This window comes from Sturnus vulgaris, chromosome Z (assembly GCF_052056855.1).
Source record: "Sturnus vulgaris isolate bStuVul1 chromosome Z, bStuVul1.hap1, whole genome shotgun sequence".
NCBI lineage: Eukaryota > Metazoa > Chordata > Aves > Passeriformes > Sturnidae > Sturnus > Sturnus vulgaris.
This window is the reverse complement of record NC_142283.1, coordinates 68699931-68726595: the sequence shown is the minus strand read 5'-3', so window position 1 is coordinate 68726595 and position 26665 is coordinate 68699931. Positions and strand designations below refer to the sequence as shown.

General features: G+C 40.8%; 1 protein-coding gene across 2 annotated transcripts; it reads right to left on the bottom strand.

Moving 5' to 3' along the window:
- Positions 1–1224: 1224 nt before the first annotated feature.
- Positions 1225–26665, bottom strand: C6 (complement C6). 2 transcript variants are annotated; one of them, XM_014875549.2, is made up of 19 exons: positions 26473–26665; positions 26176–26262; positions 24735–24892; positions 23771–23927; positions 21383–21527; positions 20622–20763; positions 19666–19804; positions 17570–17770; positions 13676–13916; positions 12864–12986; positions 11751–11917; positions 10620–10845; positions 9255–9426; positions 8084–8195; positions 7519–7651; positions 6343–6534; positions 5715–5805; positions 4050–4291; positions 1225–2111 (listed from the first exon to the last, which is right to left on the bottom strand). In XM_014875549.2, the coding sequence occupies exons 3-19, from the start codon at positions 24890–24892 to the stop codon at positions 1930–1932; spliced, it is 2823 nt and encodes a 940-aa protein (XP_014731035.2). In that variant the 5' UTR covers positions 26176–26262; positions 26473–26665; the 3' UTR covers positions 1225–1929. The 2 variants fall into 2 exon arrangements, with proteins under 2 accessions (XP_014731035.2, XP_088013341.1); XM_088157215.1 differs by having other exon boundaries at positions 26394–26477.

The window sequence follows — 26665 nt, the reverse complement described above, 5'->3', positions numbered from 1 at the left end:
TTGGGAGGAGTTGTTGACTCCTTCCAAGGCAGAGAGAACCTGCAGAGACACCCTTGATGAGAGGGATGGTCAATCACCAACATTATGAACAAGGAAAAATGCTGGATTCTGCACCTGAGAAAGGAAATCCTGCATGCATAGACAGACTGGGAAATGAGATGCTGGAGAGCAGTGCCACAGGAAGGGCCCTTGGGTTCTGGTCCATGGCAAGTGGAACACAAACCAGCAGTGCCCTGGCAGCCAGGAGGAGGGCCAGCCCTATCCTGGGGACATCAGGGACAGCATCACCAGCCAGGCAAGGGCAGGGATTGTCCTGCTCTGCTCTGCACTGGGACAGCTTCACCTCCAGTGCTGGGGGCAGCTCTGGGGGCCACAACATAAAAAAGACATGAAACCATTTGAAATTGTCCAAAAGAAGGCCATGAGGATGGTGAAGGGTCTGAAGGGGAAGCTGTGTGAGGAGAGGCTGAGGACACTTGGTCTGTTCAGCCTGGAGGAGACTGAGGGGAGACCTCACTGCAGTTACAGCTTCCTTGTGAGGGGAAGAGGAGGGGCAGACACTGAGCTCTGCTCTGTGGTGACAGTGACAGGACCCAAGGGAATGGCTTGAAGTTGTGTCAGTGGAGGTTTAGGTTGGATATTAGAAAAAGGTTTTTCACCCAGAGGGTGTTTGGGCACTGGAACAGCTCCCCAGGGCAGTGGTCACAGCACCAAGCCTATCTGAGTCCAATAAGCATTTGGACAATGCTCTCAGGCATATGGTGGGATTCTTGGGGTGCCCTGTGCAAGGCCAGGAGTTGGACTTTGATGATCCACGTGGGTCCTTTCCAACTCAGCAAATTCTATTATTCTTTTCTATGATTTTTTCTATGATTCCTTTCTATGATTCTGTGGGGTTTTTTTCCTGATTGCCAGTGTTCTGATGTCTGTTGGTAAAGAAACAAGTGACTTTCAGTTTTCCCCTTCTTAAAAGGCAGGTTTATACTCAGGTTTGTGAAATTCTGAGTGCTGAATGGAAAATTCTAGTTGCAACTGCTCAGAAGTAATGATTTGTGACCAAGGAATGCTGGGGGCATGGACCATGGCTGGGCTGAGGTGCCCCATGTAATTGCTCTCAGGTTTGGTGCTGATGCAGGTGTATGCAAGGAATCTGATTGTGATGTATTTCTGCAGACTTCAAGCAGAACCACTCCAAGTAGAACCACATATTACAGGACTGCCCAGTGCATTGTTCATTAAATGTTTATTTTACACTTAAAATAAAAACATTCTTGAGGAGTATACCGTAAAAAGTCCCCAAGCTTTAGGCTTCAGGGAACAAACACAGAAAGCTAACACCTCCTCCCTTCAGCTACTCAAATTAAAAATCACATTGTTTTGAAGACTTCACTCATTCATTGTGTAATTGTGGTTTTCAGTGTTTGGTATTGCTCCTTTCATTGGTACCGTGACTGCAGGTCACCTCTTGCTAGCCCTTCCCCATTTGATGCTGGATGTGGTGCTGAACTGCCTGCTCTCTCTGCCTGCATGATACAGCAGGTACTCAGACAGTGAGACAAGAGTGCACAGCAGTCACAAGCACAAGGACAAAGCAACAAATGGCTGAGGAAAGGAAAAGTCTCATCCAGCTCTAGGGGAGACCAAAGGCAATATTTCTTTTTCTCCCTTTCCATTTGTTCCCCTCCTTTCCTCTGCACATCCCCAGAGGTGCCAGCAATGACAATCCATCTTTATATCCCCAAGCCCAAGTCATTTTCAGACAGAAAAAAGCCACTGCCACCTTTATCCCCAAAAGCTGTTAAGTGAGCTATATTTTTTTTTCTCATCCTTTTGTTTTTATCCACTTATCCTTTCATAATTGGCCAAGTTTTTCTGTGGCTCAGTCTGCATTCGATGCAATGATCACGGTGTCTGCAGAGAGAAAGTGGGTTATGGCAGGCAGCTCCCCTGCTCCAGAACCTGCAGTTTGATGCCAGCACACTTCATGGCTGCCAGCATGCAATGACTGACTGTCCTCCTCCTCCCTGTCGTCTCCATTTGGATGCAGTGAGGGCGGATCTCTCCTTTGGGGCACTGGTAAGGCATCAGGCAGGAGCACTGGGTCTGTGTCTCTGGGAATGAAGGTATGGAAATAGAGCAGCAAATGTGATGACTAAACCCAAATTTTATACTTTTATGACATTTCAAAATCCAACAGGGAAAAGAACTATTGGATGTTTGTGATATATTAGTTACAAAAAATCTGTCGTGCATTCACTAGATGGTTGAATATTAGAAATAAAGACATAATCAGCTTTAAATAACAGTTTTTGCAGCAATGGCCCATACAAAAGCAGAATTGATCTAACTATTTTTATCCACTAGCTTTCCATGACTTTTCTTCTAAACAAAGATATATTAAGTTGACTTTCTTTTCCCAATTATCCTTGAACACAATCTTGCTATGAAATGGAGTCTTAAGGTCCATATTGTGTCAGCTCCTATTTCATTAAAGCTCTCTTTATGAATGCTAAGCTACCTACTGCTGGCCTGTGGTAAAGCTCAGTCCTGCTGGTTATTTCATTACCTATTTCTGATCTAATCAGGTTCTGACTCTTTATATTATTTCCCAGAAATTCCCTAGGCAGAGTTTCTGCCTTCAGTTTTTTAAAACATGAAAAATGTGTGCTTTCCTCCATTTAGCTTCTTTCATGGTACTGCAGTATCTTCTCTGCAGTATGTTCTGTCCCTCTGTTGATACCAACTACTCACTCTCAGGAAAAGCAAAATATTAATTTCCTAAATGTTTGTGCACACTCATGAAAAGTGGACTTCCGTGGAGATGGTGAAGAGTTCCAGTTCTAATCTCTTGAGCACCACACTGACAACTAATCTTATTTAATATATTTTTCTCCCCTCTCTCTTATTTTTCTGAACAGGGCTCCTCTGTAGGCTTATGATAGAAAAACACCTAAGTGCACAAGATCCAGCTTGAAGACACTTGCACAGTGGAAGCAGGGCTAGGCATCTTAGAGGCTCTGGAATAAGCAATTTTTAAAAAATTATCATATTTTTCCAAGGAACACAAGGTGCCTAGAGGTTCCACCAGAGCATGTCCATTGATGGACACACCTGGTCAGGCCCTCTGCTTGAGCCCACAGGGAACAATAGGTCATGCAGTAATTTTACAGCCATATTTGCTTCAAATTCTCTGCTCCAGATATCTTGCATCTTCAAAATAGGGGCTTAGGATTGCTGCACACTGCTGTTGCTTTATTTATCATTAAGTAGACCACGTGTGATAAGAATCAGATTTGTCTCTGGCAGCAAGGGATAGAGTGAGCGTGTCTGTCACTCAGCCTTTACCTGGCAAGCACTTGATGTGCGTGGAGCCAATCAGCACCTGAGACATTTACAGAAAAACCTACTGCTCTTATCACCTGGTTACACAGTAAATAGCCAAGTTGCACAATATTGTTTAGAAAATAATCCTCTTAGGGATTTTACCAGCTTAGCCAGTTCATTAAAACTCTTGATAAACACAGTTTTCACATATGGGTATTTGCAAATTTTACCGTTAAAATCCCATTAAGCCTGATGACCCCAGTCTTGCTTTTGAAGTAGTATCATGATTTAATGTCACAATTTAATTATATACTATAGAAGGTGCGGCCCAAATTAATTCTTGAAGTACAGACTAGGAGCTAGTAGCCTTAAAAGGAATGACTGAAAATATTACCAACTACATTTTTGTGATTAAAGATTCAAACGTTAATTCTCCTGAAAAAGTTCTCTTAGTCTCCAAGTTCCTCTTGGAGGAACTCAAATTACAGCCCTGTAATGGGCTGTAATGGGAAGTAACAACACCACACTAGTTGTGGGTAAAGGGAAAAGGCACATATCTAAGTGTAATCCCAGGTAGCAGGGACACAGGACTGACCACACTTTGACACTCTGTGTGCCCAGAAGGACACAATGTCTGTAAATCCTGTTCTTGGAGCAGTGAAAGTCAGCACATTTTACTTTTAGATCCAAAGGGATGGCTAAATTTCACCATTCAGAAGTCATACCTTGACATTCCTCCCAGTCATAGCAGGTGTCATAGCCACAGGGCACTTTCTTCAAGCTATTTGTAGAGAGCTTTGCTCTCTCAATAGCCCAGTCTAGGTTGGAATTACTACGGCAAGGGCCAGCATGCAAGAAATGAAATGACTGCACTCCGAGGCACATTTCAGCTGAGTACTGGCAGCTGGGCTTGGTCACATTCTGTTCAGAAACAGCATGTAGCACACAGATGTCTTCTGAGTAGTGTCTGACCAAAGGAATAAAAGAAAAATTATTTTAGCAGGCTGTGGAAAAGTCCATGATTTTAAACAGTCCATCAGGATCAGATGAAACAGAGCAAAGCCATGGCCAGGCTGGAGATCCATCTAAAGACCTAAGGCTGCCCTAGCTACTGCAGGACCTGGACCTGGACCTGAACCTGAACCTGATGAAACAAGTGCTGTGAGATGGGGAAGCTTTGGTCCTGTCCAGCTGTTGGGAGGTGAAGGGCATGTGTCTGTGCAGGAAAAAGCTGAGGCTGTTACCTCCACAAGGATGTGAAGTTTCACAGGGCTTTTCTGAGTTAATTCATCCCTGCAGCTGTGTGTGAAACTCTGTCTCTGATACACAGCTGTCTTGGGACCAAGGGCAGGCAAAAACAGTCATGTGGCTTGTAGTTTCCTTTTTTCTGTATTGGTTACTGAGTGAATTCATTGTTAGAAGGTGCATGCATTTCCAAGCAGCATCATTTTCCAAAAAGAGGATCATAAAATCATAGAATGGTTTGGATTGGAACCTTAGAGATCATAGTTCTTGTATGCTCCTTGTGCACAGTGATGACATTGGAGAAATAAAGAGAAAAAAAGGAAGAGTTGGGGTCTCCAGTAGCAGAGAGCAGTGTAGATTAAGAGGATATGCTGTGGTGCCTCATTACAGTAATGTAATCGGGTGCATTAGGGAGAGCATTGCCAGCAGATTATGGGAGGTGACCCTGCATGTCTGCTCAGCCCTGGTGATGCCTCATCTGGAGTCTGTGTCCAGTTCTGGGCTCCTGAGACAACAGAGACATGGAGCTCTTGGAACAGGTCCAGTGGAGGATGACAAGGATGATCAAAGGAGCAGAGCATCTCTCTCATGAGGACAGGCTGAGGGAGCTGGCCCTGTTCAGCCTTGAGAAGAGACAACTGAGAGGGGACATCATCAGTGTCTGTCAGTGCCTGCAGGGAGGGGTCAGAGCATGGACCAGGCTCTGCTCTGTGCTGCTGAGACAGCAGGGCAGTGAGTGATGCACAGAAAATTTCACCTCAACATGAGGAAGAAGTGGATTACTGTGAGTGGAACAGTTTGCATGGAAAGATTGTGGAGTCTCCCTGACTGGAGATATCCAAGCACCATCTGGACACAATCCTGTGACATATGCTCTGGGATGGCCCTGCTTGAGCAGGGAGGTTGGGCCAGGAGACCACTGCGTGCCCCTCCTACCTAGCCCATTCTGTGATTCTGTGATTCTTCATTTGCTTCATAGGATACAAACAGGGTTTTAATTTGAATACAGAGCAATAGGTAGCTAATATCTGAGCAGAGAGTAGTCTTGATTTTGCAATTGTCTTTTCCTGCTCTTCCTGTTTGGTGTCACAATGGCCTCTTGGTCTACCATTAGAGAAACTTTGATTTCTAATTACAGTACTTACCCACAATCTTCTTCTGGAGACATACAAACACATTGAGATCCAACCTGCTTTTGTCCTGGATTGCAAATACCTCTAATTTTAGTTTGCACATCTGAAACAAGAGAGTGAGAACTACTGTAACTAGTAAGGAGTAAACAGAAATATCTTACACTCCTACAATAAAATGGATTTCTTTCTATTTATCCTAAGTTTCTCTCTTCAGAAGCTCCCTGGTTGGCATGCTGCAAGTATTTTCATCAGTCTTTGCAAAAATCACTGGAAAACACTGTTTAACAAGAGAAGCTGAAGTTTCAATACAATGCATTTTCCTACTTTGCTTTCATAAAGCCTTGTTAATGGAGTTGGGGTTTGGTTGGTTTGGTTTCAGTTTTAAGCAAAAAGTTGCAGTGTCTCAATTTCATTGTTAAAGTTCACATCCAAAAATTGCATCCAAAAATTCTGAACTTAATGCAGAAGTTTAGAGCTGAAATTCTGTCACCATGGGAGACACAAAGTAAAACTAAAATTAATGAACAGCTGCTGTATGTCTTAAACCCAGTCATCAGCCTTCTAGTTCTAGCTCGCTGAAATAAACAGTACTGTTAACACCAGCAATATGGAAACAGTAAGTATCTCCAGGCATACTAACCTTTTTCACATGTAATAGAGCTCAAAATAGGAGGTATCCAGGACAGGTCTTTCCCACAGGTATACTTTGTCTGACCAGTGATTATAAACCCAGCTTGGCAGCTCAGCTTCATTGTTTCACCAATGTTGTACTGTTGTTTAAATGGGGAAATTGTGACACTGTCAGATATTGGTGGCCTGAGGCATACTGAGGCTGTAACAAACAATAAAAAAAAGCATAATTCTTGTTGGTTTAATGCTGTGTGGATATTTACAGAAAGTCATAATGCTTTATCTGAAGAACCATATAAAGACACTCAGTAACAATGAACATTTGTCTGACATTCAAAACTAATAAAAATTTAACATAATTAAGTCTAGAAATTTCTAGTGCATTGTCATAGTCTTTAAAGTATTTTTCAAGTAATAACTAAATAATGACAATATGCTTCTAATGTATGCCAATATAAGTAATTTAATTTTGCTGTTTAAAAATACTAAGAATGGCATTTAACAGCATATTTTAATTTCCCTTTTGTAAATGGAAGAAAGGCAATGGCAATAGAAAGCTCATAAGTATATTCAGGTACTTCTTTTGTTAAAATGAAGAATAAGTCAATTAAATCACACCAAGTTCTAAAAAACTACTGAAATCTCTCTTGCTGGCAAACACAGACCAGTTCTGATCCTTAATTTTTAACTGACCCATAAATCCTTCAAAGCATTGATTTATGGTAGAGATTTTCAAGGCAGTCTGGGAGGTCATGGTTAGAAACACATCATCCATTTAATATGAAAGATAGTAGACAAATTTCTGTAAAAATGATTTCTTCTTCATAACTGCATCAACCTAAAGATATCTATGTAAGCCTGAAAACAAAAGGTGAGTCCTTTTGTTAAAGGTATTTAAAACTAGAAAAGAAAAGGATCTCACAGCATCCATCTGAGGATTTTTTAATGCACTGGATATTAAAATTTCCTTACAAAGCACGTAATAGTAACACTTCTGAATTGAAAGAGGACTGATGTAGTGACTCACAATGTTTTTGCCATGTCTACATGAAATACCTTCTAAAAATGTTATCTTTTCAGATATGTTTGAGATTCTTTTTTATTTAACCTTTATTAAAATTTTTTTTATGTTTTCCTTCCCCTTCTATTTTGTTGCTGTGCATTTTGTTAATTTTCTCTTTCTTACGTTGGCATTCAATATGTTGCTGTGTCCATGTTTGATCTGGCAGACATCGAAGGTATTGATAGCCAATGAGGCTATGACCACTCACACAAACAATCTCAACTTCCTCCCCCACAGCATACTGGTTCTTTTCATTCTAAAAAACAAATAAAAAAAAAATTAAAAACCCACACCAGAAAGTTCTGCAAGGATCTACGGTAACAAGACTGGGCATTGTCAAAGGAAACAATAGCAAAATCCTGATAAGATGTAATGAATGCATGCATTGCCTATTCTGAAATATGAGTCATCCACTCACCAGTATAATGATAACTTTGTCCAGTTGCAGTAACTGATGTCATGGTTACAAAACAAGGATTCAAGGACCACTTGAAATGAATTTTACCTTGACTTTTCTTCATTTGCTGGTGTAGTGTGGTGAGCTAGAGTCCTGCAGCATTCCTTGAACACAGCACTGTCACTAGCACAGCAGCTAGATTGGATATCAGGCACATACAGCAGAGAAGCTATAAAATTTCCAATCTCTGCAACTACTACACTTTGCTTCTGTATCAGTTTTCATGCTCACCCTGATAAAGCCATATTCTGGTGGGTCTGGCCTAGAACATCCAGACTCAGGTTCACCAATCAAGACATTTTCTTCTCTCTTGGCTTCATCATCATTTATACAAGGAGCACCTCTGAAAAGTGAAAATTTATTGTAAGGCTGTATTTTAAGCATCTGTTAAATAAAAGATGGTAAACAAAACTGCAGGTTGATGGGGGGAGAGCATGAAAGCAGTAAAAAGTGCTAAATGTATCTATCAACATAATTAATTAAATATTTTTATACAGCAAGAAAAAGACTCAGCAATGAACAATCTAACAGGAAGTCTCTAAATAATCCATGTAATTCTGTTGCCACCATGCAGTGGTTAAAGGTGGCTGGTCTCTGTGAGCATGGAGCTGTACAGACCATGATGTCTAACTGGGTAACAAAGAACTGTGGAGCCTGCTGCTTGTAATCCTCTCCTGTTCACTCTGGAATCCCCTCTGCAGTCATTACAGCAGGGATAGTGAAAATCCTGTTTCAGTTCTTGGTCCCAGTGGAAAAACTGAAGCCTTGGGCTTGAAGATGAAAAAACTGAGCCAGTTTGGGGTTAGGAAATGAAGTTGAAAACATGCTAAAAAGGTACCTCAAGCATACTTGAAGTGGAAATATGAGAAACTTGGTGGCTTTATCTGAACTCTCTCTGTGACTGAGTTCAAATCTAAACCTCTAAGAAAAGAGGGAATAGGAAAAAAACCAAAAAACAATAAAAACCCCCCACACACAAAAAAAACCCAAAAAACAAAACCAAAACAAAACAAAACAAGACAAAAAAAAACCCCAAAAAAACAAACCCCAAAAAACAACAACAAAAAAACCCAAACAAACAAACAAACAAACAAAAAAACAAAAAAAAATCCCAAAAACTGTGAACTTCAATGAAGAGAAGGAAAAGATTTCTCCTTGGCAAGTAGCATACAGCATCTACAGGCATACCTCCTTATGCAATTCATCAGCAATTTTCTAGGAACAAAAAATTAATACATCCAGATGTGAAGCAAATGGCAGAGATTTTCAGAGTTTGCCTTTTCTCTGCTCCACCAAAGAAATTCAGAGGGGAAAGCTGTCTACTACTTCTTGGTAGTCACAGAGCCACTCTGGAGGGCTCCTTAACCATCCCATGACTGTGGAGATCTTTTGATTTTCTTACCTGTCTGTGAACACAGAGATATAACAGCCCTCCTCTTCCTCCTGCTGCCCTTCACACGGCTTCCCACCGTTCATTGGGGAGGGGTTATTGCATTCCCGGGTCCTTCTTCTTTTGAAGGAAGCATCGCACGGGCTCCATTCAGACCAGCAACCCCATCGGCCATCAACAGCAACTGCAAGGAATGGAAGACACACCATCTTTTACTGGCAGACCAGTGCCATACACAATATTTCTTTTAAGGCCACGTATGAGAGGGATGAGGGGAAATTTATATTAGCCATTTTCAGAATATTTAAAGTTGTTAATGTTAAGGGAGTAGATTGCATCTAGAACATAGAGTTTTCCAGAAGGTGTCCAGCCAAATTCCAGCTGCTTCATAAAACCCTAAAACACATTTACCTTTGTAGTTTTGGTTGCAAGTAATATTAAAACTCAGAAGCAGCATATTTTATACTTCTATTGCACACACACAGATGTGTGTGTTTTCATGGTACATGTTTCATGACAAGTTTCTTACATAGGTCACTATTTAATGAATTTCCAAATAAATCTGAGTTCTAACACCATGTCTAAACCCCAAATCTACATCCCACGCCAGTTAAATTAAAACATTATTATTACTGTCTTCTCTTAACCCCTGGCATATATTACCTGTACCAGCATGAAACACAGATTTTTTTTTCCTTACATATCCTTTCTTTTCTGCATGCAATAGACTTTCTGTATCCATCTCTGCCTTCAGTTGTTTCTTTCAAACTATTCCTCTATCGGGGTCAGATAATGAGACCTATATCTGCCTAAGTGATTTTCCCTTTTGGTAGTGGAATATAAACATGTATAATGTCTCTTTTGTTTCCCTTAGGTATGGCACTAGTGCAAATTTAATTCAAAAATGTTTTTGCATTAAATTGCTCTTTAAATTCTCCAGAATGATGATTATGTTCTCTCTCCTTATGACAACTGGGTTTTCCTTCTAAAGTGTAAGCAACAATTTTTATTCTCATTAGCCGTTTAGTCTTAAGCATAATAGGCTATAGGGAAAACTAAGCAACGGGTTTCTTAATTTTTTACATCAATTATCTTTGATCTCAGCTTCACCCATATTGCTGAATAGCTCAATTCTTACTACCTTAATTATGTGGCTAAGGAATATTTAAGGAATATTTTACCACTGCCTTTGTAGTCATGGCTATTGAGTTTGATTTTTTTATTTGTTATCCCTACATTTATTCTTATGCTTGTTGGACATCAGCCTGTGGTAAGAAGTGCTGTGGATGTGGTAAGGGCAGGTTATGGCATATTAAGCCCTGACGAAGAGGTACCAGAAGGACCACAGTTGCACTGTGATGCCATCACCCCAGATACCTGATGTGTAGCCCGGAGCCCGCGTCTCGCAGTCGGAGCCGTAGGTGCCGGCCGGGCACAGGCAGAGGCACTCTGTCCCGGACAGCACAGGCCTGGCATTGTTGGGGCACGGGGCACACTGGCAGGGGTCAAACCTGCCCACGTATTCCCTCAGGGCTCTCCTCAGGTGGCGGCGCTTGGTCACAGCGCAGGGCACGTTCCTCACCAGGTCCACGATGGGCGACACCTGGCAGAGAGCTGTTCAGTCAGCAGGAGCCAAAACACAGCAGGGCCCTCACCGGGGTAGCCAGAGCGTTTTAAAGGAGCTAGAGCCTACATATGAAGGTGTATCACACAGAAATTATGGATGTTTTAAAGAAGCACAGCACTGCTATACACATATGTTATCCTGTTCATACCTTTTTTATCTTCCCAGTTTAGGACTCTGTGAGCCAGGGGAGAATCAACCAAGTGGGATGCTATGACCTAAAATTCAGGACACTCTCTATCACCCATCACATCACTATGTGATGTAGGGTTTGCTTACATCCAGTCCCTGTCATGTCAGACATCCCTATGTTGCCTTCAGGAGGACAGCAGCTGCAGCAGGAGAGACCTCAGTGGATGCTGCATTTGGGCAGGGTTTGCTGTTTGCCTCAAGTGCTGCTGAGCAGCTGCTGTACCAGCTGGGGAGGGAGACAGCTCAGTGCACTCACAGCAGCACCATCACACTGCATTAAAGGAGCAGGACAGGGACAGAGAGCATTTCTGTTTTATTTCAGCTTAGCTATGTGACATATTTTGCAACATACGTCTGACAAGGGAATGATCCCATGCACTGTTTTCCTGCACAGTAACTAATCCCTGCCTGTGTCTGAGCTCCTGCTGGTGCCAGAGCACTTAATTCACATTCTTCACTCTTGATTCCATTGTCCATGGACAATGCAAAACCAGTGTGCCTATAAACCAACATGGACAAGAAGTTGTCCTAATAAAAGTTCTGTACGTTTATGTTATGGCCATATTTATGTACATTCATATCACATACAGCATCATCCCTGTTTACAAGGTAAAATATCTCCACGGCTCTATGAAGAGCTGCTAACCAGCTTTAGTCTTTCTATCTCAGTGTTTTTCTTGTTCTTCTCCTACCTCAAAGTCAATCACCACAGGATTCTCCTTTGTTGATTCCAGCCAGTTTGTGAAGACTGTGTGTCCTGGAAAAGCCCCCTTTTTCTCCCAGGCCAGAGCTGCTGCATATTCTGACCTGCCACCTTTTACCAGGGAAACTGATCGTTCAGCTGACTCCAAAATGGAACCTGAAAGACGATTTCATCACAGTATTTTCAGACAAAGGCTTCCAAAGACGGTCAATGTGACAACAGAACTATAAGAAAAAGTATAAGAGGACATTAAAGAATATACTAGGAAACTTGGAAAAATGAAGTCAGAGCTCAGAAGAAAAATCCCTGCCTGCTATGACAGCAGCCTGTGATAATATTCCAAATGAAAGTATTTGAGGCCAGAGTCATGGGGATATTCAGAGTGTAAGACAGTGGAAAATGCAGAGGATGCAGCTGCCTCTTCTAGAAAGCACAGCATGGCAGGTTTAGTCATGGCTGTAAACATCCAAGTAACAGATACTAATCAACTACTGAGGACAAAATCATGGTGGAAGTGATGAAATTCCTATCCTTAGTCATGCAGAACATGACTCCCGCCATTTTCATGGAAAATGCACCAGCTTTCTGCAGCTTCTGGGACACATTTCTGGCACTCCAGGATCTAAATGTCTGCTTGGCATGAGGAAATTGGGAAGGGAAAGTCAGCAAGTGTGTTACTGCTGCCCAACTCTCTCAATGAGCTCTGAGCAACCCTTAAAAAATATAAGGGACTCAGTTATGGACACAAATTTCTAGCTTTGCTCATTTTTCAGTTCAGCATTCCTGGCCCTGCACCCAGGGCTAAATGTTTGTCAGATCTGTGACCAACTGGAGAGACCGTGCCACCAGATCCCCAGTGATGGTGCTACAGAGCAGAGAAATAGCACACCTACATCATAATTTCTTTTGCAAATGAGAATATTATTTCAGCACTTGTATTAGAGGCAGACAATGAAACACTGGCTCCTCTGACTCCTCCACTCCTCTGAGTGGTAGAAGAGCATCTGTTCAACAAAGCTGAGAGGTCACCTGGGGCAGCTGGGGGAAGTGCTATCTCTCAGGGTAAGTAACAGGACACGGGCCCTGTTCTCATCATGGTCACCTTCATGTGTCACAGTCATCCTGTTAGTGGTGCATCTGGTACTGACTTTCTTTTTCTTCCAGAAGAGCACACGCCTGGTTGTTTCTGTTCGGACACACTCTGTTGATTCCTCAACTGACAGGCCTAGAAATAGCACAGAGCAGCATCTTCATCACTATAACCATGATACATGGCAGGCACCATGCTCCCACACTTACCCTGCTGCTCACCCACCACTGGAGACTTCACTGCAGCAGGCATGTGCTTCCCCACGTACAGAACTGGACACAGGCATGCTTCTGCTACCCTCCCATGCCCATGCAAGTGACAGCAATGGCATTAAAGATCTCAGCTTTTAACTTTAGATTTCCATTTTTGTGGTATTGTCTTTTTATTTTGACAGACTAGCAGTCATGGGAAATTTTTAAAGTAATTTCTAATCCAAGCCATCGACTTTATTGACTGCATCCCAAAAAGTACCCCTTACACCTCTCAGACCTCAGTCTCATGCTATAGGATGCTGGAAGACCATTTCCTGATGGCATCTGGTCTTGGTCTGAAGGTCTTAAGTGGTTTCCCTGAACACAGTGACATTTACCAAATAAGGAATGTCCTGAACTTTTCAAATGCAGTGTAGAGCAAAATTTTCTTCTTGCTCTATATGTAAGCAATGTGAGTAATTAATGAGTCTGTGAAAGTCTAAAGAATTTTTTGCTGTTGGAGAACTTACTCTATGGTGTAAGACCTAAAAATCAGGATAAGAAAAGCTGTTAAACAAAAATGATATTTTCTTAAAATATCACTAAAGATCCATTACGTTAAAGATTACATACCCGAGTTCTGCAGTTTCTCAGAACTGTACTGGTAAAGAATATCATAGGAGCCACCCATCTTCCCAGACGTGTAGTAATGAGTGCCAAAGTCATCAAATATTCTGCTGTATAAAGCATAGTTGTACTCCAGGGGCAGGTGGTTAAGTGCTTTTAGAAAGACGTCTGATAGCTGCAGATCTGACTCTTTCATTGTGAAGTTTGCAACAGAAATTACTTTATGGACTCTAATAAAGTTGGAATTCTAGAAAAAAAGAAAAGGGAAGTCTTAGCATCTTCAGAGGCAGGTAAGTGCAGAAACTAGAGGACCCAAGAGTATATCCTGAGATACACTGCAAGAACAAAAGAATCCTGTTATCATGATGCTTTAGCCATGAGCAAGGCTGTTCTGGAATTTCCAAGAGCTCTGAGAGGTTCTTGAGGGCTCCCTTGCATTGTTGGAGTATATACCAGACATTCCAAAATTTGTATTCCAGGAAAAATATAGGGGTTACCAAGTACCTACCAATCTAAAAGGATATCTGCCATTAAAAAAATACACCAGCAATTGTTAAGGTGACCAAAAACATTCTGAGGAAGGGTTCACCTTTTAATTTTCTATAAGTTGTTTGCAGCTAGTCTATAGGTTGTTGGCAGCTAGTGTGGTGAGTGGGTATTTTGAAATTCCATCATTTACAGTCTGTTAAATCTAAAACTAAAACTAAAACTAAACCTAGGGATAAAGACCTCCATGAGTTCAAGTGTCAGGCTGTTAACGTGAGAGGTAAATAAAAGAGAATGTTCAAACATTGGAAACACAGAATCATAGGATATCCTGAGGTGGAAAGGACATCTCTTACATGTAGAAAAAAATACACACTTATGAAATAACTTATTCATATGTTTTTGTAATGCTAGAATCTGTTTATGTTAATGTTGTACTAAGTAGAAAGGAAACAAATAGAAAATACTGAAAGAAAGCATTTGTAAAGTGACAAGGGGAACTAATGGCACAAGGCCAAAGCAAAGAAATCAAGAGAAAAAGGAGGGGCAGGAAACTGGAGCAAATAACCAACTGACAGATAGGAAAGATTAATTATAAAACACTTTGTGTTTTATACGTGGGTTCTTCTGCTGGATATTACTGCTCTGCTCCACTTTCTCAATTTTCAGTGATGCCAGCTAACATTTCTGTCATGACACACAAAATTCTGGGCCACTTTGGCAAATGTTCATTCTAATACTTTAGCTGTTTTCAGTATGCACTTGCACACAATCTGGGAAATCCTGTCCATGAGTACAAGCTGGGAGAAGAAATCACTGAGAGCAGCCCTGCCCAGAGGGGCTTGGGGGTGCTGTGGGTGAGAGGCTGGACATGCCCTGGCCATGGCACTCCCAGCCCAGAGAGCCAAACGTGTCCTGGGCTGCATCCAGAGCCCCGTGGGCAGCAGGGCAGGGAGGGGATTCTGCCCCTCTGCTCTGCTCTGCTCAGACCCACCTGGAGCACTGCATCCAGAGCTGGGGTCCCTGCACAGGAGGGACAGGGACCTGCTGGAGTGAGCCCAGAGGAGGGCGGGGCAGAATAATGGTCAGAGGGCTGGAACAACTCTGCTATGAGCACACACTGGAAAAGTTATTCAGCCTGGAAGTGTCCAGGGAGACCTCATTGTGGCATTGTGATACTTCAAGGAGGTTTATAAGAAAGTTGGCGACAGACATTTTAGTAAGGCCTACAGCAGAAAGGGAAGGGATAACGGTTTCAAGAGGCTAGATTCAGGCTATATATAAGGAATAAAATTTTTATGATGAGGATGAAATACTAGAGCAGGCTGCCCAGAGAGATGGGGAACATCCACCATCTGGAAACATTCAAATCTGGGTTGGACAGGTTCAACAGGGTCTAGTTGAAAATGTCCCAATTAATTGCAGATCATACTAGGTTGCCTTTAAATGTCACTTGCGACACAAACCATTCTATTATTTTGTGATTCTATGATTAAAGGATCATAACTCATGAAGACATACTAGAGGACTAGTCCACTTAGCTAAAACCTTTCTGGTAAATAAACTTCAAAACCATCAAGTCTTCATATTTCTTCCATGTCAATATGGAGAAATGTATGGCACTTCAAGTGGCTAGGGCCCTCTAGAGATCCTGGGATAGTAATGTAAATTTTTTTTGCATATATTTATATGCAATTTGTTCATTTATATGCATATATGCTATATATATGCATATTACATATTTTATATAAATATTTATATCTTATTTATACATATTTTAACATAAAGGTCTGAATGAGATGTCCCAAAGCACAGGAGAGTTCCTCCTTCCTTTTAAGTGATCACTATAGTCTCATTTTTTTCTATATATAAGGAAGTGTTGCAAATTTACTTGTAGGTCTCTCAAACATGCATAAGCACACAATCTATAACCACTCACTAATACTATTTATGGAGATAGAGATAAAAATAGAGGCCTCCTGTTTGATACAGCTGATAACACAAGGAAGACCCAAGGTAATAGTCCTCCTGTGGATTCATTAAGAAAGGATTTTAAACTGTCATTTTTATGAAACATTTTTATAACATCTTTACAACATCTTTACATGACATCTTTATGTTAAGTCATCAACTAGAATAAGTTATTGGTGGGTTTATTGATTTCACAGAATTCTGGAATGGTTTGGGTTGGAAGGGACCTTAAAGACCATCTAGGTTCAACCCCACTGCTATGGGCAGAAACAACTTTCACTAGATGGGGCTTTGAGGATGCTCAAATCAAACCCAGCCTTGAGCACTGCCAGGGACGAGGCATCCACAGCTTCACTGGGCAACTTGTGCCTGTACCTCACCATCTTCCATGACAACCAATGTATATGCAAAAGAACTTTTCTGTTGGAAGTTAAACCTAAACTAACATTTTCATAATTAGCTCTGGTCTGGGTTTAAGCCGATAAGAAGCACTGCTACTCCAAAATAAACTTGCCAATTCCAATTGTACAAGAGGGCAGCCTGATCTGTGTACAGGTATCTACACAGGCATGAAAGTGAACTGGTTTCCAGCACTTGGAACTTCAGGATAGCTGCATTCAAACTAGAAACAATGTTCTGTTCAAGCAATCAAGTTGCTTCACCATTAGGACAAGTGAGCAAGGCCTGCAGCAAACTTCCATCATAGGAAATCTTAATGTTAAGACTAATGTTTTTGCAAAAACTTCACTGTAATTGCATTAAAACTCCTGAATTTCAACAGGTCTTAGCTTCATTCAGTCCTATAGCCTTTCCCACGCAGAAGTGTAAACAATAGCCCATCATTTACTGCCATTAAACTATAAAGATACAAAATCTTTTACCCTACCAGTATTCATTTACTTTAAAGGCACAGAATCTTATGGGAAAAATGTTATCTGTTCTGAGAAACTTTTCTGTGGGTGTGTTATTTCTGAGATTATCTTTATGACCAAATGTGTCTTGTCAGACATGAGACTCCAATACACAAGTTAGTTACCAAATAAAAAAACTAATGTAGATTAATACCCATACATGCATATGTATAACATTCTTGTGTACACTTCCTTTATTCTTTGAGATGTCTGCTAATGTTAGATATTATGTCCTCTTAATCTATAATTAGGATAGGGGAAAGCATGGCTTACCCAATATGATAATGTCAAATCTATGCTTTTAAAAGTGGAATAAGCCTATGTTTTCTGTACTAAACCCAGAAAACCATGATGCATTACAAAAGGTATGTTACAACCGGGAAAATGCTGTAGTATTGGAAGAGGATTTTTAAAATACCTAACTCTAGTAGGCCAATGTCCTAATAGGGAAAGTAGCCTCTGGCAGCTTAGTTCTGAAATGAGCAGACAGAAATCATTTGAAAGAAAGAAACTGAAGGCAACATCCAATTACCTTTTCATGTGAGGCTTTAATAGCTTTCTTGAAAGAGGAAGATGATGTACTCTGGACCCGAGTCTTTTTTGAGAAAAAAAATGGAATACCAGAAGAATGTTTACCACTATGAATGAATGAGCTACTGCCAGAAGCACTATCACTCAGGGGAGTTAAATCCTTGTAGAAATCTGATGTTACATCGTCCTCTTCATCTGTTACCTGGCAATTCAATAAAGCAAAAGTTATTTGCATAAATGATAATATGAAACAGAAAACTATTAAGCAAAGAATTATTGATTTCTTGATGTTTTTTGATCGAAAAAATATGCCTGATTATTTGAGATGTTAAAGTAAGCTACAAAACTGTTCTTAAGACAAAAGACAAGTCTGAGAAGGGCTAAGAGGCAAAATAAATACAAGTTAAGAAGCAGACTTACTAGTAATTGTTTATACAACAACAACAACAGCAAAGCATGTAACGCTTTCTTATAAAGCTTCTCACCCCTGTGCCCTAAACCTTAGGAATACTTTCCAAAAGTTTCAGCATACTTTTAAAATAATTCCAGACATATATGTTGTGTCTACATCATCATTGCTTCCCAACTCCATGGCTTCTATATTGTATAAGACAGAGTTTGGTGCTTTCTGGCCTTTCTTCTCAATTTCCAGCAAGAAGAATGAACAGGTTTCCACAGGAGAGTCTTAGAGTATACTTGGACTGTTAGTACCTCTACTGCATGATGGATTAAAGGCAGACGAAGAGGAATTGTGAGCAAACCTGCTGAAAGTGTTGGTAAACCTCCAGTGGTGGTGTTGAGCAAAGCACCAAGACCTCAGCATCAGATAAGAAATTAGTTATTTCCCAAAATTTTGGAAAATCCCTGTGTGTTTTTGAAAAATAAAATTTTTTTCCCCTCCTCCAGACCTGTTTGCTTAATAGGGCTGCTAAGGATTTTGAGATACGAGGTGGTCCCTTCTCCCCCTCCACTTCCATTTTACAAAAAGTCATATGCTTTTGCAGGAAAATACACTGAAGTTCCAAGATGGCCCAATCCAGTGACCCTTCTATATGAGAAGCTGTTCTAAATGTTAAAGATGCACTCTTAAAGGTGAGTTTCACAAACTCTTAACAGTTCTGCAAAAGAGACCTGGGCAAACCAAAGGTTGGTTTTCCCCTCTGAATATTTCTGCACACAGTAACTTTTCACCATTTTTGACAAATCCTACACTGCCAATTCAATTGCAGTTTCTGTGGAAAGTAGCAGGGTGTCCTTTTTTCAGTTGCCTCTGTTAAAGTAATTTTAAAATCTCAAAACTCCTGTGGCAAAAATCATTAGTTTTCATCCATTAGTTGAGCTTTCTTCATAGCTTGAATTCTTTTCTTCCCAATGCAGCATCTACTGGCTTCAAACAGGGCCTGCTCATATGTACACAGCCAGATGTTGTGCCCTGACCACAGTATTCAAAGCATTTTCTGAAAGCTAGTGTAAATGAAAAAGGTATTAGTGGTTCCTAGATTTTTTATAAGATACACTCCAGGTTTATTTTGGTCATTCCCCAGCTTGTGCTGTGAGCCTCCTCTCCAGGCTGTGTATATTTTGTCCTCCTGCTTCCCAGTCTGCCTCCTTTTCTTTCTGCACTGTGGAGGGGCTGGGCAGGGAACAGGCAGGACTGAGGGGTTAAAATGGCTCAGGGAGGAACTGGGTCCCAAGGCTGCAGGTGACAGGAAGGGAGCTGGAGTCAGTAACTGCAGTCATTGGTATTTCAAGTATACAGAAGTAATGCTGGAATAAGCTTTGGAGTTGAACAAACCTCTGCCTAGATGTCTGGTTAGGAGAAGCCTTTGGCACCCAGTCAGAACAAAATAAGGCCACAGCCACAAGGAAGCAAGAGAAGTTCAAATCAATCATATTGACTCTGATACATGGTGCGTTGACTTAACACAGATCTGAATGGCATGAATGAAGCAAAAAATTTATCCCCTTTCCACACATCAACTGAAGCATGTTCAAGCCTCACCAGGTTGAGAAATCTTGTTCTAAAACATACAGTAGTACCTAGCACTTAACTTGGATTGTGGTTACAGTAAGGGTTTTACAGCTGGTTGAGAGTACCTGAAAGCTGACAGCCTCCAGATTCGCAGGGACACGATACAATTTCCTTGTCTCATTGCGCTTCACGGTTGTGCATTGTCCTCCGTTGAATGAGTTGCCAAGAACTTCCCCTCGGCTCTCTCCTGCCAGAATGTGAAATCTAATGAAAAAAGAATATTTCCAGAGATTAAACAACTCCATAAAGATGTATAGACTTGCAACATTTCATAGTATACTGCTGCATTGAGATATTGTAGATTCAATTGAGAATATGTTACATGTTACTGCTTTGAAAGGAATTACAACATCTTCTCATTCACACTGAATTCACCTGAAAAATGCAGTACCATCAATCCAGCTTCCTGCTTTCCAGCAGTGCCTAACCTTACTGATAACCCCAAAGCCAGCATAAGGCAGTCAGTCTTAAGTGGCGAACCTAAAAATGAACTACTGGTTCTCTATTTCTACCATAAGTGATGTTACTGGATCACACTGAGATATCAAAATTCAATTAAAGATTGCAAGTCTGCTTGGGACAGGCATCTTATGTTTAGACTTTATATTCCTTTAATTAATAGCGTGAAAGTAGTTGGTATGTTGTGAAATGTCACACAGACAAACATCTGTAGAGGAACAGCCTCAAAATTTCTGGAGCACTTGGCACAATGTAAATTCCATGAGCTGGAAGTTGCCCATACATGCTCTAGTTGCTGTGGGACAGAACAAGTCACTCAAGGGCAGTGTTCCTCGACACCCTTCATCTGGTCTACCAGCAGTGCAGAGCAGCACTAGAAGACGCAGCAGGCAAGTCCTAGCCTGATTGTTTTGTTGTATTTTTAAAATTTCTTGCAAGTTTTAATTTGAGAGATTACATGCTTTAATGAATGCTCCCACATGGTAACTGGGAATTAGTTTGTTCATGCAAATTAGTGAGGTAACAACTAAAGCTTACGAAAAAATTAGCAGGGTTGGCTTACCCACTGCCTATTAATTGCACACCTGGGATGCTCTCATACTTTCGGTTACACACAGTCTTTTTCCTTCTACAGTTTCTTTCGTCAGAGTTGTCCCCACAGTCATTTTCTCCATTACATTCCAAAGTTTTTGAAATACAGCGACCTACACCAGAGAAACAGCAGCAGCAAATGTTCATCATGTCTAAATGCAGAAAAGGGCAGTCTTGTCTTTTTCCTATCCAAAGGTGTGAGCTTGCCATAGATATTATCACTGAGTTAGTATAAGGCCAAGATTATCCCAATTAAGAAATGACAGCTTTAATTCTGTAAGTTTTTCCTTGATTCGAAGCTGCAAAGACTTAAATTTAAGTTTGGCAAAAGGATATGCGGATAAAATTATTTAGTCTAATCAGGTATATTTAAATTGAAGCAAACAAGAAATAGCCACAAGCCTCTAATAAAAATGCTGAGAATTTATGTTCAGACAAACTCTATGGTTATGTTTGTATAAGAAAAATTTGTGCAAAGAAATATAATTGGAACAGTGTTACTGTCCAGCTATCATGATCATAGTGACATCCCAGGCTAGGGACTGCATTTTAATTACTTACAGAAGAAACTGAAAAGATAAGCTCTTACATATAAAATCCTCACATAACCTTTTCTCCTTGGTCCCTTTTCCCTGGAATTTATGCATGGAAAATATGGATATCTTTTGTCTCAGTATCTAATCTTTTGACTAACTGGTAATACTGCAGTCACACAATGAAGATTATCATTACCACTTTCACACCGAAATTTATTCTTGCAGTCAACTTCCACGATGTTGCAGAGTTTAGTTGGGAAACACAGGCGGGAATCCACCAGTGGCTCGGTACAGGCCTGGCCCCCAAACTGGGATGGTCTCACGAGTGCCCGGGTACGGAACTGAAAGGCAAAGAAATAAACCCAGGGTTGTTTCTGTGAGCTGTGTTTGTAGCTAAGTCCTACCCCAGGCAGGGCCACACACACACACACCTCAGTGCTGCTGAAACTTTGTCAGAACCAGAGCCCTGAAGGAAATAATCAGTCATTCTTGTCCTTCCATTCTACTATGCCATCATCCAGCTGAGGCAGGGAACTGGTATCCAAGAGCTTCATTAGCCCTGATGGAGCATAAATGATTAAACTGCAGACCACCAGGTCTATAGCACCAAAGGAATCAGAAATTCCATCCCCGTATCTTCAGTATGTACAGAAGGAAATTATGTGAGAACAGGCTTACAGAGATTTTTCCTGTTCTTTACCATCTCTGTTGAATTAGAAATACCTTGACAGTGACAACCCAGGTGGCTTGTGTCCTACATGTGGGACCTCTTGTCTGAAGAGGACTGGATGACTTGAGAGGACAAAAATGCTTTTTCTGAAAGTTTCTGGGAGCTCATTGAGTTTTCTTTCACTGAAACACCACCTCCACACAGAACAGTAAAGTTGAAGAGTGATAAATAAAGCACTTCAGATATGTTTTCCACTCCACTTCTCACTTCTGGTGAGACTTGTCTGCATGTGCCTGAACAGTTTCTCCTCTAAGAATTTTTCCCATTGGAAAAGTATGGCTCCTTGCAGACTTCCCTCCCTATAGACAGACCTTGGAGACAGCAGTGCAGGAAGATTCTAGAATAAATCAGTAACCAAGTGACTCTGAAGGAAGAGTGCATAGAGCAACACCAGGAAGTTTTCAAGCTCGTGAGGACCATTCCTTACACTCCATTTCAGTTCCATAACACTCACTATTTTATTTGTCAGAGCTTCCACTTCTTTATCCCTCTCCATCAATGGGAATTTCCTTACACTAGTCTTCACTCTTACACTGTAAGCCAGGTCCTCCATTCTGTTGGTTGTTCCTATTTATAAAGGTCACAAGCAATTATCTTTATAGTTTGTAGGGGAAAATGGACCACAGTCCACAAAAGCACCTTTTTGCTTGAGAAGCATATATGTTGCATCAATACTTAAAATTACTAAAATTAATACATTTATATAGGGATGTAAGGTAAGAAACTCAGACATATAAAAGGGTACTGAAATAAGTCCAGCTGAGAGGAACTTTCACCTCTTGAGGCTGTCTCCCAGTCTCTCACTGATTCTCCTTGCTCTGCTCTCACACTACCCATCCTAGCTGCAACCTCACAGGCTGGTTCTCACATGTAGAACTTCTTTTGAGTGTCTTTCTCACCCTATTTGGGCATCAGAAAGTTAGATATATATGTAAAAATATACTTATGATGTCTGATTGGTTTTTCAGGGCTGCTTTTCAGGGGTACATGCAGAGGGACATAAGCTGTGTCTGCACAGAACCTCAGAGCTGCACTTGTGGTCAGCTTCAAAGCTCATGCCCACCAGCCATACAACTACCCCACACAATCTGCTGTCACTTCCCTCTGTCCTCTACAACCTTACATTTGACAGGGCTTGGTTTGTTAGGTCAAATTCACTTTAACCTGATTTTTCATTTTTTCCCTCTCTACTATCTCTTAGTGTACCATGATCAACAGAGAAAAAACCAAGAGGAAAAAACATCATTCTGGGTGTTTGTCCCACAGATATTAGCACATCTACCTGTGGGGGTGGGGTGAGGGTTTGTGCATGCTGTGAGGGTTCGAGGGATTGTGCTCTGTATTTCTTAACAGCAATCTCAAGCCTGACTATCAGTGCAAGATACAGCCTGAGAATTTCTAGCCAGCAGCACTTAGGATCTCTTGACTCTTTTCAAGTGATTATTTGATTCTATTTTTCTTGTCTTTAGAACATAGAGAATGTTATGGATAAGCTAAGATTATGTGACTTTCTCCAGCTTAAGCAGATAGGAACACTTCACAGTTTATTCTTTATATGAAGTTGATTCTTTATGTGAAAATTTCACCTTTAATTATGGCAGTGGAAACTTTGAAGTAAGTTTATCATAAGCATCACAAGCAGCTTCATAAATGGATTTACTCTGCTAAATCACCCCTTTCTGGTTTGATCTGCTTACTTTAACTTGTTCTCTCCAGCTCCTACTGTATAATTCATAACCAATTTCCCTTGTTAACTTAAACTGTCATTTTCCAGATTAATTGCCTTGCTGAAACAAGGAGATCTCTTTAGCATAATTTCTTGCATTTAACCCATATAATACAGTTTCTACCTACTTGTTTTTTAACACATGGGTCACATTCTGACCAAGGGCCAAAGTCTCCAAGCTGACAGTTGATAGGACATGTTTGCTGGTTACACGTACGAGATTCTTGCTTTGTGCACAGCTGGTCACAGAAGTTTTGGCTATAATATTCATCCATTCTTATTTGCCTAAAAAAAAGTTTAAAAAATATGCTAGGAAAGAACAGATAGATCGTAGGTGTTCTCTACCTGTGGGTGAAGGCTGACAAAATGATGTGAACCCATCTAAGAAACCCTGGGAGATAATATGCAGTTGCAGAACGTTGATTACAAGAAAAATCCAAATATGCCTTAAGTTTAAAGAGCAATTCTTTTTGATTCATGTCACTTCAGATGTCCCAGAGGAAAGCTACAGACAGAGTCAGGAGGAAAAGAGGGGATTTCTCACAAGTTTAGATTGTACCACAGAGCTGCATCAAATTTGATGCTGCTGAATCTTTATTTGACATCATCTGCTGTCATAAAACTAATGGGGCAGGGAGGAAATTTGGAGCTCGCCCCTCCTGTGGCACTGTGCCCAGTGCAGGGCTCCCAGACCAGGGCACTGAGCACCAGCCTCAGTGTGTCCACAGGGGCTGAATGCTGCCAGCAAGGCCACTGTAGGACCTGGCTCCTCCCCTCATTCCATCCATTGGCAGATATTGGTTTGTTTGGAGGCACTGGCTCATAGGATTAGAATGGTCTGAGTTGGAAGGGATCTCAGGAATCATTTCATTCCAGCCCTCCCCTTCCCTCCCTGCCTCATGGGCAGTAATGCTCTATATACAACATTTTGTAATTTTAAAGCATTGCAATTAAAAGATGATCTATGTATCTGATAAACACTTGAGCATGACAATTTTTCCCAATATAATGTGGAAGGTGGAGCTTCGGACATGAGTGTCCCTCTTCAGAAGTGTTATTTTTCACAGAAGTAGTGAGATGGCTTGGCCCTACCTGTGCCTGGTCTGTGTGCCAAAATTGCAGGTCTGTGAGCAGGCAGACCACGGTCCCCAAGGGTAATGTTCACAGTAGCACCCCTGGCTGCTCCCAATCACCAGGCTCAGCAGGACCAGGTGCACTGGCACAGTCACGCCCATGGCAAAGGTGTCCATCTACATCACAGAAACAAGCAACAAAAGCTCAAGGAACTATCACTTAGTTATTCTTACAGAGATGTCTCTTCTAGAATGCAGAGTCTATAAATCTGCTTCAAAATACAAAGGTACTAAGCAAGGTACCTAGAAAGGGGCAATCATGCATGACAGACATACACTAATTCAGTCAATACTTCAAGGACCAGAAGTCACAATGGGGTTTTTGGCCATCTATTTATCAGGCGTACCAACACAATTGTACATTATTTCTGTTTCAGAAGTTGCTTATGAATTATTTTGAATGTGACAAATAAAGATCTGTTATTGTTCTTCACTGCTTAGAATTATTCTCAAAAGTATTTTCTAGAAGTAAGAATAGAGATATGAGAGTTCTTCCTATACAGTATGTGAAACAACAATCAAGACCTTAAAACTAGGCAGCTCCATCTATTAGCCTGTAATCAATTAATTTTCACATGTTTATAAACTCCCTTTGTATAAGCATTTTATTGCAGTGAATTCTCCCTTCTCAAAGTTTTGACTAGACTATTGAAACTGCAAACCATCACTATTCAAAGTTAATTTGATTTTTCACCAGCAGTAAAAACAGAACATCTAGCCTGTTTCTCACTCCAGTGGTCAATCAAACTTTATTTGCTGAGACAGAAGGTTATAGGCAGTCTTTAGGAAGTAATAATACCTGGCAAACTTTAAAAAAAATAAAAAACAAGCAAACAACCAACAACCCAAATGAAACAAAACAGAACCAAACAAAACAAAAATCAATCAAACAAAAAACCCCTCACATTTTCCAGAAAAAAATTTGTATTAATTAAAAAATGCAAATCTCATCATGAGGGTGAATCAACACTAAATGTGATAGGCTGTTACAGTAGAACATTATAAATTTCGTTTACCTCAAACCCTCCCAAACCCAATACGATATTTAAAAACAAAAGTATTTATTTCAAAACAATACTTCAAAATATTTCATTTCAAGGCATTTGAAATAAATTGTGCAACTGGGTTTTTTTAGGTTTTTAGCCACATGCTATTATGATTTTTTGCTCTAAAGAAATGAAATTGCATCAAATGCAAGCATTGCTTCCTCCCTTAGCAAAGAAAGGCACTTCACTGCTGTGAAGTGAGAACTTGCAGCACTTTTTACATGGAAAGCTCATCAATGAACAAGCCTTTCAGAGAGATTTAAGTATAATCAATTACAAAATATGGCAAAACAAGAGGAAGTAGCAGTCTTGCCAGTGGACTAAGAAGAGAACAGATATTTTCTTTTTCCTTACCTGGTTTCCCAGTTTCTTGCACCAACAATGCTGGCTTGGAAAGAAGATAAAGCCTTACAAAACAATCAGCTTCATTCCGTCCCTGTGCTGTACATACAAAAACACCCTTTAGTCTCATTAGAGAGTGAAAAACCTACCCATCAGTGCATCAGAAGCTATATAAATATTAGCACATGAGAGAGTAATTCAACATTTTAAAGAAATAGAACAGAACAAACCCCACAGAACACTTCTCCATATGGCTTGTAACGTGGGTGCCTTGAAGCCAACCGAAAACAATCCTCCTGTTTAACTTACTGTAAGATTTCTCCCTGAAAAGTCAGTGTATATTGCAGACTCATGTGACCCTTGTGTGGTTTGCTGCAGTCCTTCAAATGAAAGGCCAGAGGCTTTGTTTGATTTGGTTATCTTTCAGTGAAGGCAAATTGATCTGGTGGCAGGAGTGCTGAGAACGAAAGGGCCTCTGCCCCACCAGGGAGATGTGTTCTAC